General features: G+C 41.1%; 1 protein-coding gene, 1 long non-coding RNA gene and 1 pseudogene across 4 annotated transcripts in view; 2 read left to right on the top strand and 1 right to left on the bottom strand.

The window, feature by feature from the left end:
- The first annotated feature begins 866 nt into the window (after positions 1–866).
- Positions 867–1,011, top strand: LOC119045026 (uncharacterized; annotated as a pseudogene).
- Positions 1,012–1,526: 515 nt separating this feature from the next.
- On the bottom strand, positions 1,527–14,362 carry LOC128626034 (uncharacterized). Its single transcript, XR_008389918.1, has 3 exons — positions 14,315–14,362; positions 3,182–3,276; positions 1,527–1,733 (listed from the first exon to the last, which is right to left on the bottom strand). It is a non-coding gene; the product is annotated as an uncharacterized LOC128626034 (long non-coding RNA).
- Positions 14,363–14,494: 132 nt separating this feature from the next.
- Positions 14,495–18,195, top strand: part of MLLT3 (MLLT3 super elongation complex subunit) — a 264,304-nt gene continuing 260,603 nt past the window's right edge. Inside the window, exons 1-2 of one of the 3 annotated variants that reach the window (XM_037139578.2) lie at positions 14,495–14,761; positions 16,118–16,298. In XM_037139578.2, coding sequence (XP_036995473.1) covers positions 14,750–14,761; positions 16,118–16,298 — 193 coding nt within the window. In that variant the 5' untranslated portion in view covers positions 14,495–14,749. Of the gene's footprint in view, positions 14,762–15,035; positions 15,195–16,117; positions 16,299–18,195 lie in introns of those variants that run through there. The other 2 variants (XM_037139580.2, XM_037139581.2) reach the window with 2 other exon arrangements.

Raw genomic sequence — 18,195 nt, 5'->3', positions numbered from 1 at the left:
CAAGTGGAAACCTTATTTGAACATATAATACAAGAGAACTTCCCCATTCTGGCAAAGAAAATAGACTTCCAGGAAATCCAGGAAGCTCAGAGTCCCAAAGAAGTTGGACCCAAGAAAGAACACACCAAGGCACATCATCATTACATTAGCCAAGATTAAGATGAAGGAGAGAATCCTACAAGCAGCAAGAGATAAGGGGACAGTCACCTACAAAGGGGTTCCCATCATACTGTCAGTGGATTTCTCAAAAGAGACCTTACAGGCAAGAAGGGGCTGGAAAGAAGTATTCCAAGTCATGAAATCCAAAGACCTACAACCAAGATTGCTCTATCCAGCAAAGCTTTCATTTAGAATGGAAGGGCAGATAAAGTGCTTCTCAGATAAGATCAAATTCAAGGAGTTCATCATCACCAAGCTCTTATTATATGAAATGTTAAAGGGACTTACCTAGGAAAAAGAAGATAAAAAAGATGAACAGTGAAAGGACAGCAAACTCACAGTTATTAACAATCACACCTAAAATAAAAGCAAATTAAGAGGACAGCTAGATCAGGAGTGAACCATAGAAATGAAGATCATGTGGAGGGTTAGCAACAGGGGAGTGGGAGAAGGAGAAGGGGGGAGAAGGTACAGAAAATAAGTAGCATAGACAGTAGATAGAAAATAGATAGGGGGGAAGGTAAGAATAGTAGGGGAAATATAGAATATAAAGAATTTGAGACACGCGGTCATGAACTAAAGGGGGAATTGTGGGGAAGGGGTGCGAAGGGTGGAGGGGAATAAAGGGGGGGAAATAGAACAAATGTAAAGGCATAATCAATAAAATAAAATATATATTTAAAATTTTTTTAAAAAGTTAATACTTGTCCCCCTGGCAATGGACAAAGACATGCCCGATTGGTGGCATTGCTTTTACATCAGTCAGGGGCAGAGCAGTTGCACAGTCCTTAGTTCATCCCAGCTTGTTGCCTGCGTTTGTGGCCAAAGTGGGTTCATGCCTGGGGCACATGAAAAAAAAAGTTATTACTTGTAAAGTACTTGTAACAGTGTCTGGCATATATGAGTGTTTACTGAATTAAAAAATTAAGAAAGATATATTTTACACTGGGTATAATCTCAATGTCCAAGCAATCCTTGGATCATCTCAGGAATTTCCAAAATGAAATTTCTCATTTATATACACACTTACATATATACATATAAAAATTCTGACTAATGCAGCTTTTACCATCTAATTTTACATAGACTACAAACTGAAAAGCAACATTTTCACTGTAATGTTGAATGACAAAATGGCACTATGTAAAGTGATATGAGAGGTAAAGGAAGACTACTGATTGTGAGGAATGTCCTCCAACCCCCTGCCTCTCTTTCCTTTTTGCTCTTATGCTACTTTAAACAAAGCTCCATTATAACTAATACGATGTTGTATGAGTACGTTAATTACACCCCAATAAAATAAAGCTCCACTACAGTAATTACGGTATTGTATTAGAATTGTATGTTTATTACAACATGAGAGAGGATGTGCAAGAATTGGGAGGAGCACAAAGGGAGAGCCTGTGCTGCGCTGACCGCATGGAGGGACAGGAGAGCTTCAGCCAGTGGCCATTACCATCCACACTCTTCCTCCAGAAATGAGAGACCCCCACGCATCTGGTTAGGCACGCCTCCTCCAACGGAGGGGAGTGGGTAATGGTGGAGAAGGCAACAAGAAGGGTTCCTCCCACATTCTAGGGAAATAAAAAGAGGGATAGATTAGGGATTTTTCTCCTTCCCACACTGCATTTTGATGAAAAGCCCCCTCCTCTAAAATATTTGTTAATGCTCTGAAGCTTTAATCCTTGGGGCTCAAATCTAGAGCAGTGTTCTTGACAAAGAGTGAAGTCCATGCAATCTTAAATATTTTAAATGAACGGTATGGTGGTCACCAGAGGGAATAGGGGCTGGGAGTGAAAAAGAGTAAAGAGAGTCAAATACAGTTTGACTTTAGGTGGTAAACACACACTGCAATATACAGATGATCTATCAGAATTGTGTACTTGAAATCTATGTAATTTTATTAACCAATGTCACCTCGATAAAGTTAATTTAAAAAAATGTTTCACTTACAAAAACACAGTATCTTCAGGTTTTTGAACCCCATGAAAAGGAGCCATAGACTCCCCTCAATCCTTCTTAAAATCATGCTTTTCTTCTCCCATAGGTCTCCTGCTCTGTTCGGTGAGGCAGCCCAGTACCTCACCTCCTTAGAGCCACTCTCGTTTCCTTCACTCCACTGCATTGCACTCTCCAGACTAGAGGCATCTGTTCCTACTCCATTTTTCCTTTACCCCTGAGCTCCTTATTACATAAATGGACTTAATTGCTTTGCTAAATTTTTGCCTCCTCCTAGGAATATTCTCAGGCTCTAAATCTGTGTTGTCCTTCCAATTTGCTGGCACCATTGTAGCTACTGAGCACTTGAAATGTAGCTAATCCAATTTGAGACACACTGCTAGTACTGAATTCAAAGACTCAGTATGAAAAAAATAATGTAAAATATTTCATTAAAAAGTTTTATATCAATTGCATATTAAAGTGCTAATATTTAGATATACTGGGTTAACTAAAACATTAAATCAACTTCATTTGTTTCTTTTGAAATGGGGCTACTAGAATGTTTAAAATTACATGTGTGGCTTACATAAATTTCTATTGGAGAGTAGCATTCCAAATCAGGTCAGCAAACATTTTCTGTTTAGGGACAGAAGGGGTATCTTTGTGCTTTGTGGGCCCCATAGTCTCTGTCACGATTACTCCATTCTGCCCTCACGGTGCAAACAGCAGCCACGGATAATAAGTAAACTAATGGGTTTTGCTGTGTGCCAATAAAACTTCATTTATAGACACAAAACATTGAATTCAAAATAATTTTTACCTAATAAAACAGCCTTTATGTTTTTTTAATTTAATTATTTTAAAATGTAGAAGTTCTTTTTAAAAAATTTTTTAGCTCAAAAGACTTAAAGCCTGATTTGGTCTGCCGGCCATAGTTTGCCCACCATTGATTACTCACATCCACTGCGTCCTAGGGATAAGATTATCTTTACTGCCATATAAAAGGTCTCCAGGGCTATGCCTGTTGAGTAAGTGAGTGCAATGCACAGAGAAGAACTGCAGGTACTTAGAGAAGGATTACCTAGTCTATTGGGGGCCTGAAGTCAGAGCCTTCTGGGTTGTCTCACAGATACGTGACGTGAGCCTTGGGTGGCCAGATCTTCTCATTTGCTTTTTCTGGGAGAAGCAGTAAATTCAAATATTTATGTTAAATTTTCCAATTACTAATTTCTCCCCACTCTTATATAATTTCTCTATTTTATTTATGGTTTTCTTCTTTGCAAACATGTATTCTTTCCTGAAAATAGCTTTTGAGTGACTTGCATATGGGAGCTGTCATGAGTCAACAGAGCCAGGCTTTTATTTTAGTTCCACTGTGATTGTTTCAGGCCAAGTAAGTGCTTAGAAAACTATGTGTATTGACTGCCATAAAAAAACAACAACAACACAAACACTGATTTGGGGGTTTAAAAAATATCACTTCTGCCCTGGCTGATGTGGCTCATTTGGTAGAAATGTCATGCCAGAAACTGAAAGGCTGCAGGTTTGAGATGAGGGCACATGCCTGGGTTTCAGGTGTGTCCTTGGTCGGGGTGCATGTGAGAGGAGGTAGCAGGCCAATGTTTCTCTCTCACATCAGTGGCTTTCTCCCTCTCACTCTCTCTCCTTAACCCTCTTTCTAAAATTAATGAGTGCTGCCTGGCTGATTTAGCTCATTGGATTGAGCTCGGGCTTTGAACTAAAGGATTACTGGTTCGATTCCCGTCTGGGTACATGCCTGGGTTGCAGGCCAGGTCCTGAATGAGGGACACATGAGAAGCAACCACACACTGATGTTTCTCTCCCTCTCTTTCTCCTTCCCTTTCCCTCTCTCTAAAAAAATAAATAAATAAGCAAAGTAAAATTAATAAGCATGTCCTCAGGGGAGGATAAAAAATGAATAAATAAAATACCACTTGCACATTTAGTTTGATGGTTACTTTTGGGCTATCTTTCTTCCTAATTGGAATCACTTTGTACAATTAGCTTAATAAAAATTATTATGAAGTAATTTTTTTTTCTATTGCTACAATAGAATAAGGTCCCAAATTTATTTTGGGAAAGTCTGCTGTTCCTGAACTCTACCAACTGGAGACTACTACTTGATATCAAAGAGCTTCCTTCTTGAGAAATGCGCATGGTTCAGAGTTACTTGAGCTTCCCAGTTTTGCCAAGTGGGCTTCTTATACCCAAGAGTTAAATCATTTTATCTTTGACATTAAGGAGCAGTTTAGCCAATTTTTATTTAGGTCAATCTTACAAAAAATACACTTAGGTTGATTTAATTTTATTTCATAGCATTTTTCATGTATATTCACATGAGTTCAATGAACTGCTACTCCCTAATATGTAAAATTAAACAATAAAGCTGCAGTAATTACATTCAGATCTAATTTTTTAAGGTTCCTACCCATGAAACAAGGCCAGCTTTTTAAAATGACCAATAGGATCAAATACTAGCTTAGTGGGGGAAAGGAATAAAGGTAAAGACTGCTGCTCTAAGAAGATCAGGACCAGGATTGTTCTGATTTATCTCAACTGAAAGAATGAAGTTGAGCGCATCTTCATTGGATTTGTTCGTAACGACAGAACGAATCCTGTGTGGCCCATACTTTTCCATTCTCATGTTGTTATGAAATTCAAACTGCGCCCATAATATCTTATTCACATTGTTTCCTGTTATTTAACAAGTAGATTTAGACCAGGAAATATAGCATCTTGAGGAACTCAAATACTAAATACTTGCAAGGTTTTCAACATTGCCTTTTAGCAGATTTTCTTATTTCTCTACATAATTCCAAGTATTTATTTTCCCTTATATTTATCTTTCTCTTTTAAACAATATCGCTCCACCCAAATATGCTTTCCATTGAGGTTTATATAAAGTAGCAAAGTTTATTTTTCTGTGTGCTTTACATATAATAGGTAAACATACAATAAATATTTGTTAAATAAATTCATAATGTTAGGGAAACTGCTTGTTCTTTAATGCTTCATATTATTCTAATGTGTTCCTTCCATAGTTTTACAGATTAATGAACCTGGGAACAGAAGCAATTTTATCCACTAATATGGTAACTGTTTTACTCTTAATTAGAGTTACAGCAGCAAAAATCTAAGCCTCAAGTGTCTAGCTGCGAATTTGGATCAAGACAATAAATCAAGGAAGACAAATAAATTGGGATATTTTGTGTTGTGACCTGGAAACTGCCTTTACATCTTTTTTTTTTCTGCCATGTGAAAATGATCTGTGCCTTAAGGCTCAACTTAGGGTTTGGCATATAGTCAGACCATTGCCTTAGCCCTCTAATCAAAACATTGGGCACACAGCGGGGCCAGTACACAGTTTTAAATACAGGTTTATATAATAGAATAAAATGTCTTGATTGAAGGAAAAGTTAAGAAGTCTGACATCTCTAAATGATACTTCTGGTGCCTTTTGTTTACAAAGTAACCACAGTTTGGGTAACAACTACAGTATAAAGACTAATTAATTGATAAACTATATGGGCTATGTTATATGCAATTATAGCTACCACACTGGGGTTACTGAATAAAAGTCAAAGTCTGTCTCTATAAGCTTTTTCCCTAGAGTGAAAAGAATTTTTCCACAGTAGAGTTATTGTATTTGTAATTCCCATACATTTGTTTTGTGGTCTAGTTTGGATTTCTTTTTCCCCATACATTTGTTTTGTGGTCTAGTTTGGATTTTATTTTTCTTAAAGTGGTTTGGGTTTATATTGTTTATTCATTCTTTATTTGTGGCTTGATTTTTTTCAACACTTATTTCACTTATTGACTTTCTCAGCCCCTGACCAACATTTTAAGGAATGAGAGGTGCCTTTGTACATTTCTCTCCCAAGTTTGGAAAGGAACCACAGGCCTTCTACCTTGTTTTTATTTCGTGTTCTCTTACCACATTCCTCTTTCTGGTACCCAATCCATAAAAATTCTCCATAACAATCCCAGCTCTAAAATAAGAGCCCGAAGAGTGATCTCTTCATCTGCTATTTGTTCAGCACTGCTGACCAATGTCTAAAGACATTGTGCTGGCTACACCTGATCAAGAAGTCCTATTCCTGATTCTGAAAGTGCTAGCCTGACAGGTGTCAGAGGTAGGATACCTTTAAAGAAAATATTATCTGAGAATAAAAGCATTAGGTGGTTTCCAAATGAGCCCAGGCTACTCGTCCAGCTGCCCTTGAGCAATAAAAAAGGAAAGTCAGTGCATTATACACTAGGTCAGTGATAAAAGCCATGAATAAAATAATCTTTCTAAGTTAGACAGTGATGATATTGGCAGTCCTTGAATGTTATTTTAAAAAAACCACACTTCTTTTTCAGAAACGCTTAATGGGGCACAATTAAGCAGTCTGTAGAATCAAATGACCTTTAAATTGCTGTAATCTCATGAGAGAAACCTTTCACAAACAGCATCTACTTTTGAAAAAACATTCACATGAAAATATTGTCACTAATTTAGCTTGGCATGCCCCCCGTCCATGTCCTGGGTCTTGCTCCCTTTTGGAGCCCTTCATTTCCGGTGAAAAGCTGAGATCACCAAAAGATACTGACCTCAAAGATGTCAATCAACCCAAAGCTATCACACTATTATAATTCAAAAACAATTTTTTTGGTGGTGAGTGGAAAGGAGAAAATATAAAGCCTCAAATACCTCCCCCATTCTAACTCTGTCTTTTCTTTCAAATACAATCCTTTATATCATATTTTCTTCTCCCCATATTCCCTACTTTCATCCTTGTTAATTTTTTAAAGTAAACAAAAGGAAATACTATTGTCTTGGCTGGGTGGCTCATTTGGTTGGAACATCGTGCTGTGCACCAAAAGGTTGCTGGTTCCATCCCCTGTCAGGGCACATACCTAGGCTGTGGGTTCAATCCCTGGTCAGGGCACATACAGTAGGCAACTGATCAATGTTTCTCTCTCTCTCTCTTCCTCTCACTCTAAAAAATCAACAAGCATATCCTCGTGAGAGGATTAAGTGGAAGAAAGAAAGAAAGAAAGAAAACCAGACTACTCAAGAAAGACACTGAACTATGACTTCAGAAATTTCTTCTGAATCCTGAGGATCCGTTTTCCCCCTAAAATTTATATTTTGAAAAATAAATCTGCAGAAAAGTAGTACAATAATTACTTCTACTCATTTGCTTTGTCTTTCTTTTCTATCTCAATTTATATTTATATATAACTGAATATATTCGTTATTTTGACTGATCTACTTGAGACTAAGTTATAGGCATTATGACACTTTCCTAAATACTTCAGCATACATTTCCTGAGGACTAGGAGAGTTTCCTGTGTAACCACAATGCCATCAGTACATCCAGTTAATATAACCTTGATATAGTAACATCAATAAATATATAGTACACATTCAAATCCCCCCACTTGTTCCAGGAATTTCCCTAAGCTGTTTTTGTTTCTATGTTTGTTTTTGGATCTATAATCCTGTTAACTATCAAGCATTGTATTTAGTTGTCATGTTTCTTTAACTTCTGGAACATCTCCTCACTTTTTTGGGGGTGGGGTTCTGTTATAATATTGACATTTCAAGGATCCAGGCCAGTTATCTTATAAAATGTCCCATGTGATCTGGGTTTTGCCTGTTTTTTCCTCACCATTAGATTCCAACACTTTGGGCAGAAATAGTAAATAAGTGATGCTATATGCTTGTTATCAATCACATCAAGAGGCATATGATGTCCGTTCTTCCCATTACTGGTGATGTTAAGTTTAATCATTTGGTTAAATGGTGTTCACCAGTTTCTTCACTGTAAAGACCATTTCTCCCTAAGTATTTTATATGTAATCTGTGGAGTGATACAATGAGACACTGTATCATTGAGAATAACGTATTTTCCAAAAATATTTCATTTTCTATACTTTCAGCATATGGTATATTGATGAGCCTGGACTAAATCTATTACTGCACTCGTGGCTATAAAATGATGATTTTTCTAATTCTAACATTCCTTTTACATATACTAATTAGCTAGTATTTTTCTGTAAGGAGCTTTTGCTTTTACCTGCTTATTTTTTTTAATTATCATTATGGACTCATAGATTCTTTTTGAGACTCAAGTTCCCCCAAATATGACCAATTGGAGCCCTTAAAAATAAAATTTTGATCTGGAAGTACTCTCAGTACTTGTTTGTGACCATAGTAAATTCTTTCGTATTTTTTAAAAAGATTTTATTTATTTATTTTTAGAGAGAGGGGGAGGGAGGGAGAAAGAGAGGGGGAGAAACATCAATGTGTAAGAGCCTCTTTCACTACCCCAACTGGCCCACAACCCAGGCGCGTGCCCTCTCTGGGAATTGAACTAGAGACCTTTTAATTCACAGGCCAGCATTCAATCCACTGAGCCACACCAACCAGAGCAATAATTTCATGATTTTGAAATTTAAAAAAAAAAAAAGATAACTGCCAATGTCATGGCTAAATCTTTTTTCTTTCTTCAATAGAGATATAAGTGAATAACAAAAGTTTATTGTTATGTGCTTAATAACAGCTTTCATTTTTTGTAACAACCTATCAACTCCAAAGTAGTAATTGTGAAATGCCTTGAAATAAATGAGAGTCTGAGAGGCATCCTATACTTGTATCCTGATTTCATAGGACTAAGAAGTTAATTGAAGACACTGAATTAATAGTAGAACCAAAATGTCAAAGTCATGAAACATAAGCCAAACGATTAAAATAATACAAGTTAAGGGTCTAACTGTATAGAAACAAGTAAAGCTCTTTTGCTACTCATAAGTGATTTTTATCTTCTTGTTACAAATTGAAATTTCCCCAATATTGCTACTACTACAGTTTAGAAGACAGTCCTTCACTAACATGCCTGTATTTGGTTTCATAGAGAATACATAACAGAACAATAATTACTAATAGCCTATAAGAATTCTTTTGATTCAGCATGCTAGTAAATGAATATTCCTTTTTTTCTTTTCAATTTGTATTGCTCACTAGAAAATAGTGGTTCCCCCCCCCCACCAAAGCACTCTATCTCTAGGATGACAAACTGCTAAACTGCTTAACAAAAGTTAGAAAGTGGAGTCCAAAAGAGAGGGGATGAATTAACAAACTTCTCTGTGAGGAAAATTACGAATGGAAACTGACAAATACATGTAGTCATGTGCATTTTGTATAGTTTAAAAAAAACTTAAACATAAATTTACATTAACAAAACACACACATAAATGTGTCATTATAGATTATCTACAAAGTGGATAATACACTCATGGATTATTCAGAGCTGACTATAAATAGTTTAACCCAATCAGGATACTTGATCCTACCAGAAGGCAATAAATCACTCACTTCTTAGAGGCTTAGTATTATTTTCAAACTAGTGTCAGACCACTTAATACATGGAAGGCAGTCATTTCTACTTCCTAGGTTTTTAATCGCAGTTTTAATTGAAGTTTGAGCTGTCTACATTAGGTCATAGGCCTAGTATGCTATTTTTCCATTTTTACCAAATAAGAAGAAATATAGTTTATGATTTAGGATAAAGTGATTACTTTAATTTTCCATTCATAATATGTGAATGGGAAGAGTGAAATCATATATGGAAGCAGATCTTCCACTGAAAATTAAGAAAGTCACATCATTATTAAAGACAGAAAATTATGCAGCAGCCTTTGAGGAATTCCCAGTGATACATAAAGACATAAAAAGCGGTCAACTTTTTAGATAGTTTTACAGAAAGCAGTTTCAATTTAATATGCATTTTGCCTACAAATAAATATTCCACTGGGGTTCTTATATGTATTGGGGATCTTTTCAATCACACTATGCCAGCTGATCTCCAACACTTATTATGTTTCACATTGTTGGTCTTACATAAGACCAACATAAGACCTTGATTAAGTTTTTGGCCTATAGGTGCTATTTATTAAATTAGAGATACAACCTACTAAATTAGTAAGTTATTACAGTGGAGGCACTCTTGTCTTCTGAATGCATAAGTACATTGCTTAAATTATTCTCAGGGAATGCTTTACACAGGAAGAGGTTCTGGTGTTTAAAATAGCTTTGTGTATTTCTTATCTCTGGAAATAGTCCTGGACCAGGTCCTGAAGTGGTATCAGAGCAATTGTTTCTTCAAATTATTCATACTATTTTGGGGTTCGTAATAGACTATCCTAGAATCATGAATTAAACAAAATGTTAAAAATGTAACATTTTGAACCAAAAATTTTCATAAGAAACAGAGACATCTCAACTGAGAAAGTATACTCATGATCTTGAAAAGGCTTAGTAAACTTTCATTTGTGAGGGTTTTTTTTTTTTCCTTAAAAGAGTTATAATAAGGTGAACAGAGAAAACATTTCAAGATCAAGGGGAAAAATTAGTATTTAGCTGCTGTTGCAAAAAGAGGTCACTCCCCTCCCACCTTATTTTACGTGTTAAAAGGTGGAATTGAGGGCAATGACTCCTGGCTTCTAATCTCCAGCCACTCTTTTTCTTGTCCTTAGGGTGTTTGTGTCAAATTTGTTTGCTGCTTACTTATGTGTGACACACATCTTAATCCCAAATTTGAGTACTATAAAGTTACAAAGAGCCCCGACCTGTGTGGCTCAGTTGGTTGGGCACTGTCCTGCAAAGTGAAATGTTGCCAGTTCAGTTTCCAGTCAGGGCGTGTGCCCTATGGGTTTGGAGAGGCGCTCACTTATGCCCATGTTTCTACCCCTCTTCCTCCTTCCTTTCCCCTCTCTCCAAAAGTAAATAGATAAAATCTTTTAAAAATCCTTCAAAAAGAAAAAAAATGACAGAGAAACACTTTAGGTGAAACTTCTCCCCTCCGGCAGCAGGAACCCTGTCGTTCTTTTATTCTTAGAGCCCAACTCTGTGCCTGGCGCATGGAATAGACGAAACATAGTTTTGGTGAGTGAATACACGGGTGAAGTACACAGAAAAAGCGTACCATTAACTATTCTGAACTAGTATTTGCAAGATATCTGGTTAATATCTGTCCCATTATCTTTTTTCCCCATGCATCCTCTTCCTTTTCTCTCCAAATTCATACTGCAAAGCATGAGCAATAGTTATTTTTTACTGATTTGATTATTTGAGTTCATACATCCATAATTCACCACAACAAATAGATAGAATTCTAACAAAAAACAAACTGTTGCTTCTTTATACCATAACTACTCTGCAAATGAGTTATTTTGTGCTAGAAACATCCAAACTGGCCTCAGCTTCCGAAGTAAACAGGACAATTGCAAATAAAAGGGCTGCAGCCAAAACGATGGTGCTAGGACAGTGGTGAAGGCAGTGGTAATGGTCAGGAGTTATGGTATGTCTCACACATTGCCCTCTTTTATTCTTCATCAAGCATTTTATTTGATAGGAATATGTAAATTGCTCCCCCCCCAGCTCCTCAAAGCTAACCCTATGGTACTTCATCTGTGCTAAGTCCTATAGTACAAATTTTAGTAAGATAATTTTTTTAATAAACAGGAGGTTTTATCCCTCATCACTTCAATTTTTTTTGCTACTTAATATGGAAGATGTTTGTCTTAAAATTTATTTGAAAATATTATCTACAATCACATTGTCAGGTATCAAAAGATTGTTTCACATTTGTACCTCAAAGTGCAAACATCTACAGATACACTGGACACAAAATTCACCTGCTGTTATTCCCGTTTGATTGCTTTTCATCAATAGCTGGCTTGTTAGAGTGTTATAAATAATAAATCAAGAGACTGGCATAAATTTCCTTGCCCAAAAGTTGAATCAAGAGTATTTAGGACTGCGTTTTTTTTCCTTTTCTCCCCCTCTGGTGTTTTCTGTTCTGAAGAGGTCAAGTAAGGGCGTTGGTAAAAGGGCTCTGTGCGCCATCTACTGACAGAATCCATATTTCCAGAGGGTCGGGATAATAAGAATGACACCTACATTCGTTTTTTAAAGTATTCTTTTAGAAAGGATGGGTAAAGAGAAAATACTCTCTCTGACTCTATGACATATTGGTGACACTTGGAATAAATCTGGATTCAGCAAACACATAATTCAACGAGGAGGCATCAGCTCCTTAGTGCGAGTACAAGTTACAAGGTGAAGTTCCAAGAGAGCCCGTTTGGCATTGGAAGAAGTTCACCAAACCTTGAAGTCAACTTAAACAATGAATAGGATGGTTGTTTTTTACCTGTGTGGTCAGCTACACTGGCTGCCTAATGGTTGCTGCCTTATAGGAAATGGCTTCACTAATGGCACATCCAAGTAACCATCAGTTTCCAGTCTTATTATTGCTCAGGACTTCTCTTCTATTTGATTATTTTATCAAGAATTTAATAATGCATAGCAAGCAGGTCCACCCTTCACCTAAATCCTAACACACAGCTTGTCTACCTGTATACACATTTAGTGCTTATGTACACAGACACCCCTACAGGTACACCTACAAGATGATATGCATCTATGTACATGTAGGTCAGTTAAGAAATCTAAGCCCTTGGACTTGAATTAAAATGTCTCTTCTCTCTGCTCGGTGCTAAATTCAATACAGAGATGGGAGAAATTGGAGTCCTCAAGCCAGAAAAGTTTTCTTGGTTGCAAATGGAGGGAAGACCAGAGTATCAGTTTTATAAGTACAAACTGTTGGAGTTAGAGGGTTGGATTAGAAAATAAAGTTGACCCAAAGTGGTCGGTTCTGATGTGTGGGGTTTCTTTCTTTTCTTTTCTTTTCTTTTCTTTTTTTTTTTTTTTGAGCAGCTGGGAGAACTGAAAATTAACAATGAAGACTTGGAATGTCCCAGGTAAACCTTCCCCTTACAACACTCTCTTTAATCCAAGGGCCAAGTCAACTTGCTTTGGAGGTTTTAAGAAAGAAAAATGGAAATAAAGTGAGAAAGTTGAGCCGGAAAGAGGAAGAGAAGCAAGTAAAGACGGTAGGCTGGGAGAAAAGGATGAAGCCAAAGGAAAGATTCAGAATGAAATTGGGAAGAAAGAGAAAAGGGGGAGAAAAGAAAGAAGGTAAAGAAAGCAAAAAAGCAATGAGGGTTAGGAAGAAGCAAGGATCTTTATTTAACTAGCGAACCAAAGTTACACCCATCTTTCACTTTCAAATCAATCGTCTAGATCTTATCCGTTTCCTTTGTAAAGGTCGTCTGCGTTGTTAAAGGAAGCTAGTCCGTATCCCTCACCCCGCCCCACCCAGGGCTGCGCTGTTCCATCCCCGGCCACCGAGACCAAACAACCCGAGTGGGAACGTTGCAGGCGCGCGACTGTGGGAACACTCTAGCGACTGGTTGTCACTCGGGGAATCTAACTGGATTAATAGCCAGAGATGGGATTACGTTGGCTGTCACCAATACGCCTAAAGATTATAATCCAATTTATGCACATTACAGTCAGTATTAACTTTATCTGATATATTAAGACTCCAGGTTGCCCCTCGTGTCCTCAGAGGTCAGTCCTCCACACTCTGATGCAGCCCGGCAGGCTGTCAGGAAGGGGAACATCCCGAAGAAAACAACTCCAAGCCCGGTCCCCGAGGGTCTGCACCCGGCACTCCCAGGTATTTCGCCTTCACCTGGGCACTGCTTTGTGCCGTCTCCCAGCCGTGGACTACCAAAGCGGGAGGAGTTCCCTCGAGAGAAAATAGCACTTTTTGTTTTTCTCTTGTTCATTTCATTTTTGTATTTTCGGTGGCAGTGGCAGCGGCCGAAAGGCGGGGGGTACTGGGGCAAATGCCTGTGAGTGGATGGGGAAGGGAGCCCGGGGATTGTTGCCGGTTATAACAGTCTTAAGCGACTGCTTTTTGATGCTTATTTGTAGGCTGGTATTTCTCTTGCTCAATCTTTAAATAAGTTTGTTTGGGTGTGAGTTCTTGCCTTGTCAGCACAAAACCACAAAAAGACGTGGTGGAAAGTAAAAGAAAGCCCCCTCCCTCCCCCCAAGCGCGCTTACTAACGCCTAAGACTTGATTTAATACCCCTTCTCCGGCTGCTGGGGGCTCTAAGCAGTGGCTACATTCCAGCAGCTTTAATCCGTTTTTTATTGTAGGGCGAAGGGAGTTTACTCAGGGGCTGGGATGGCTCCCCAGCTGGCTACTCTACCCACTCCAACGCCCCCTCCCCGCCCCGTCCTTCACACCACCCTCTCCGCCCCACCCCACCCCACCCCACCCCCAGCAGGAACCTGTTACTTTAAGCGAGACGTTCCAGTGTGGCACGGCCGGCGGCTGGGGTTTCGGGAGGTGGCCGGTGATTGGCTCTTTCGAGCTCCCCGTGGCTCGCTCGCTCGGCCTCCCCGCGCGCTCCGCCCCGCCCGCGCGCCCTCCCTCCGCCCAGTGAGGCAGAGAGCCCGGGTGTCAGGCGCCACAGCGCATGCTCCGGAATCTCATCCTCTGGCCCCGGAGCTGCTGCTGCTGCTGCTGCTTTTGCTTTTGGGGCTGAGTTTAATAACCAGCGAGCGAGCAAGCGAACGCGGGGGAAAAAGGCAGAGAATGTCCGCCATCTACCCTCCGTTCCTGGGCGCACTCTCATTCATAGCAGCCTCTTCATGAATTACAGCTGAGGGGGGCGGGGAGGGGGGTACCTCACAACACCCCAGCAAACCTCCGGGCCCCCAGGCATGGCTAGCTCGGTAAGTACATGCAAACATAATAATAAAAGATCCCCCCCCCCCCCCCCGCCTTTCCTCCTTCACCCTGTGCCGCCACCGCAGCCTAGACAGCGCCAGCGCTCCGCGGTTTCAATTAGAAAAAGGTTGGTACGGTTTGCAGGGAGCTGCTGCCTCTCCCTCAGCCTCCGTTCCCCTCCCTCCACAGCCCCCCAGGCGCGCGCACACACACTCTCACACACTCACACACACTCGCCCCTCCACCCCCCGCGCCTCCCTCCCTTCTCGCCTCTTTGCAATTGCAAGAAGCGCACTCTCGCTCACACGCGCGCACTCACACACTCACACGGTGGAAGGAGGCGAATAATAACTCAGCCATATTTCAGCCGCAGCCGCCGCCGGGAGCCGCGGGCACAGTCCGGGGACGCGGTGAGCAGTCTCGGCGGCCGCTACGATGGTGCGTTCTCTTCGGCGCGCGTGTGTGAGCCGGAGTGAGCGGGCTGACAGCAGCGGGGCCGCACACAACTTTGCCCCCGCGTCGGGCTGCGCGCAGTAGAGGCTTGGTGGCTGTCCGCCTGCCTCCCTGCCTTTCTGAATTTCATTTTTTGGGGGTGGGTGGGAGGGTACTTTGGGGCCACTTTGGCTCTTGGAAGTGTGTTGCGGTGGCTCCGTTAGGCTGGCTTCGCCGATCGCTTGGGGCTTTTCGCTGGGTGGGGGGGGGGGCGGTGCGGGGTGCCTTAAGTTATGGATGCCTCGGTGTGTTTTCCTGCGGGCGTGTGTTTGTCTGTGACGACGTCTAATTTTTGTTGTGCACGAACCCCGTGGTAAGAGCACGGGAGTTTGTGCCCATCAGTAGAGGCTGCCTGTAGTTTCCATTCAGCCTGGCACAGCGCTCCACACGCACGCACACACACGTACACAAAGACTTCCTCGGCGTGTGCCTGTCGCCGCGGCACTTTCGGGGAGGGGGCTCGCCCGAACCCCCCTTGGAGTCCCAGCTACCTTTCTTCCCACGCTGGGAAACTGCCCCGGCATCGTCTCCTAATTTGTTTCCGTTGTATTTGTTGTCGTGCTCGTAGTGACTGAGCGTGTTCTTCCTCTTTCCCCTACCCTGGGACCCCCTTCCTAATTGGGGGTAACATTCCGTTACAATACAGACGGGTGTGGATGCCGGGCCCGTGGCACCAGGGGCCAGGGCGGCCCGTGGGGGTATTTGGGGGTGTGGGCTATGCGCGCCCACGCGCGTGAAACGTGGATGCGGAGGGCACCGCCGTTTCCTTTTATGTGCGTTTCAAGAAGGAAAAAAAATGTCAGGCGCAATGTGCAATGTCGAACGGTCGCCTTCCTGTTGTTCAAGGCTGTCTCTCCTGCTGTCCGCAGTGTGCCGTGCAGGTGAAGCTGGAGCTGGGGCACCGCGCCCAGGTGAGGAAAAAACCCACGGTGGAGGGCTTCACCCACGACTGGATGGTGTTCGTGCGCGGTCCGGAGCACAGTAACATACAGCACTTTGTGGAGAAAGTCGTCTTCCACTTGCACGAAAGCTTTCCTAGGCCAAAAAGAGGTAGGGTTTGAATACAAAAGGAGCTTGATAAAAAATGTCTTGACTGGCGTAGGAAACAATCGCTTGGTCCGGCGGTCCCCTGTCCCTCTCCCCCCCCCCCCCCCCCCCCCGTGTCGCTTTCACCGGCTGAGCCTGGGGATCCGGGTGCACGGTGCCGCGCCATCCAGGTCTCAGCCCCTGCCCGGGCTCGCGACTTTGGCTTCGTGAAAGTCACCGTAGAGAAAGAACCGTCAGGTGTCGAGTGTTTATTCATCCCAAGCCAGCCCTCACCGGTCTTCTGGGGTTAGCCGCGGGTTCTGTGGGGAAGGTGCAATTAGTTGTTGGGTTTGGAGGTGTGGAGAGTGGGACTGGAGGGAATAAACAGCTGAGCCTTTTTTGTTTTTCTAGAGAAACCGAGACTTACCTGTGTTATCCTCAGAGAATGCATGAGATGTAATTACTATTCCGTCTGGAGAAGTCGCCTCTTTTCGGGGGTATTCTCTGCCTTCCTCTCTGTACATGAAACATTGAGCACCAGTTGTCACAGACTTTTCCTTTTGTAGATTAGCCACCCCCAGCCTACACGGTCAGGATTTTATGTTTAGTTAGGAGACTTACTCGTCCCTGGGCCCGAATGGCACTTGATTACTCGTTTGATTTTGAACATCCTTCCAAAATGTCTGTTCGATGTGATCTGCAGAGAAGAAGGTCCCTGCAAAGGTCGAGTCTAAGTTTCCGAGGGCCAATGTTGTCTTGCCCTGTGCTTCAGTCCTTCCCTACTTTGGTTGTTAGCCTTAGCGTCTACTTTGCATAGTCCTGCTGAGTCTTTGGTCTCAAAACATTTTCCATAAAGGATAGGGCAATTTTGAAGAAAAGAAACCGGGTGTTACTTTGAAAGAAATTGAGAGAGTGTTTGAGAAATCCTGATTTCTATTCCCTATAGCCTCTGGAAAGCTACTGTCTGCTTGTTTTAGTTGGATTAGTGGAGGTAACAATATAAATACAATAAGGTGCTTTGTTTGTGAGCAGGTTTATTTATCTAAGTCGACACAATGGTTAGTAGTTCTCTTCCATTTGATCAGTAATCTTTATTGGCATCTAGAACTCCTGCAGTTTCTTAGGGTAACATCGTAATACATCCGTTCTGCTTAGAGCTACAGGGAAATTATTGAACGTTCAGGGGTGGAATAAAGAGAAATGTGGTGTGCCTTAGAGGTGGCAGAGACTTGTGTTATGCTTATTTTTGTTTCTACAGTTCACATAATGGTATGTAGGATTGTATGTTTTGCCTTTAGTGGTTTGTTTTATACCTCGTGTTGACATCTTGAACAGTTGAATTTGATGGGCTTTGCTAGATGGTAAATAAATGAACCCAGCTTCTAAATGAGGGGTAGGAATATGCATGGCCTATAGGAAATAACATTTAGATTTTGTTAGCATTCTCTATAAAAATATAGCCAGGGATGTTATATTCATATTTCCTCAAAATTGTGGTAAGGATGAGTATTGTCAAGTTTCTGTCACTACATGAGGTTGGTATGAGGCTTCTTGGAATCTCATTCTCCCCTTTCCATGTGCCTGTAGAGCTACTGCAGAGGAGTTCAAACAAAAGAAACCACCTTCTAAGATCCTTGGTACACAGTATTATGACTCCTTGGCTACTATTTACTTTGAGGTGAAATACACTTTAAAAAGGCCATATTTATTGAATTAGGAAACTGAAGTTAGTTGGCAGAAGATGCAGCTCTTAAGATAACTTTGTTTAGGTGCCTTAATAATCAAATTGGCATTGTATAATCAACCTCCCCATATTTCACCATTATTCTCTGCTTCAGTGGGTGTGTGTGGTGATGTTCCCCTTTATTTCCCATACCTGATGATTTTCTGTCCGGCCTGAGGGAATGTGAAGGTGCTGCCC

This window comes from Artibeus jamaicensis, unplaced genomic scaffold, assembly GCF_021234435.1.
Source record: "Artibeus jamaicensis isolate MK-2021 breed Jamaican fruit bat unplaced genomic scaffold, CSHL_Jam_final scaffold_1964, whole genome shotgun sequence".
Taxonomy (NCBI): Eukaryota; Metazoa; Chordata; class Mammalia; order Chiroptera; family Phyllostomidae; genus Artibeus; species Artibeus jamaicensis.
The sequence above is the reverse complement of the archived record's forward strand: the minus strand, read 5'-3'. Positions and strand labels throughout refer to the sequence as shown.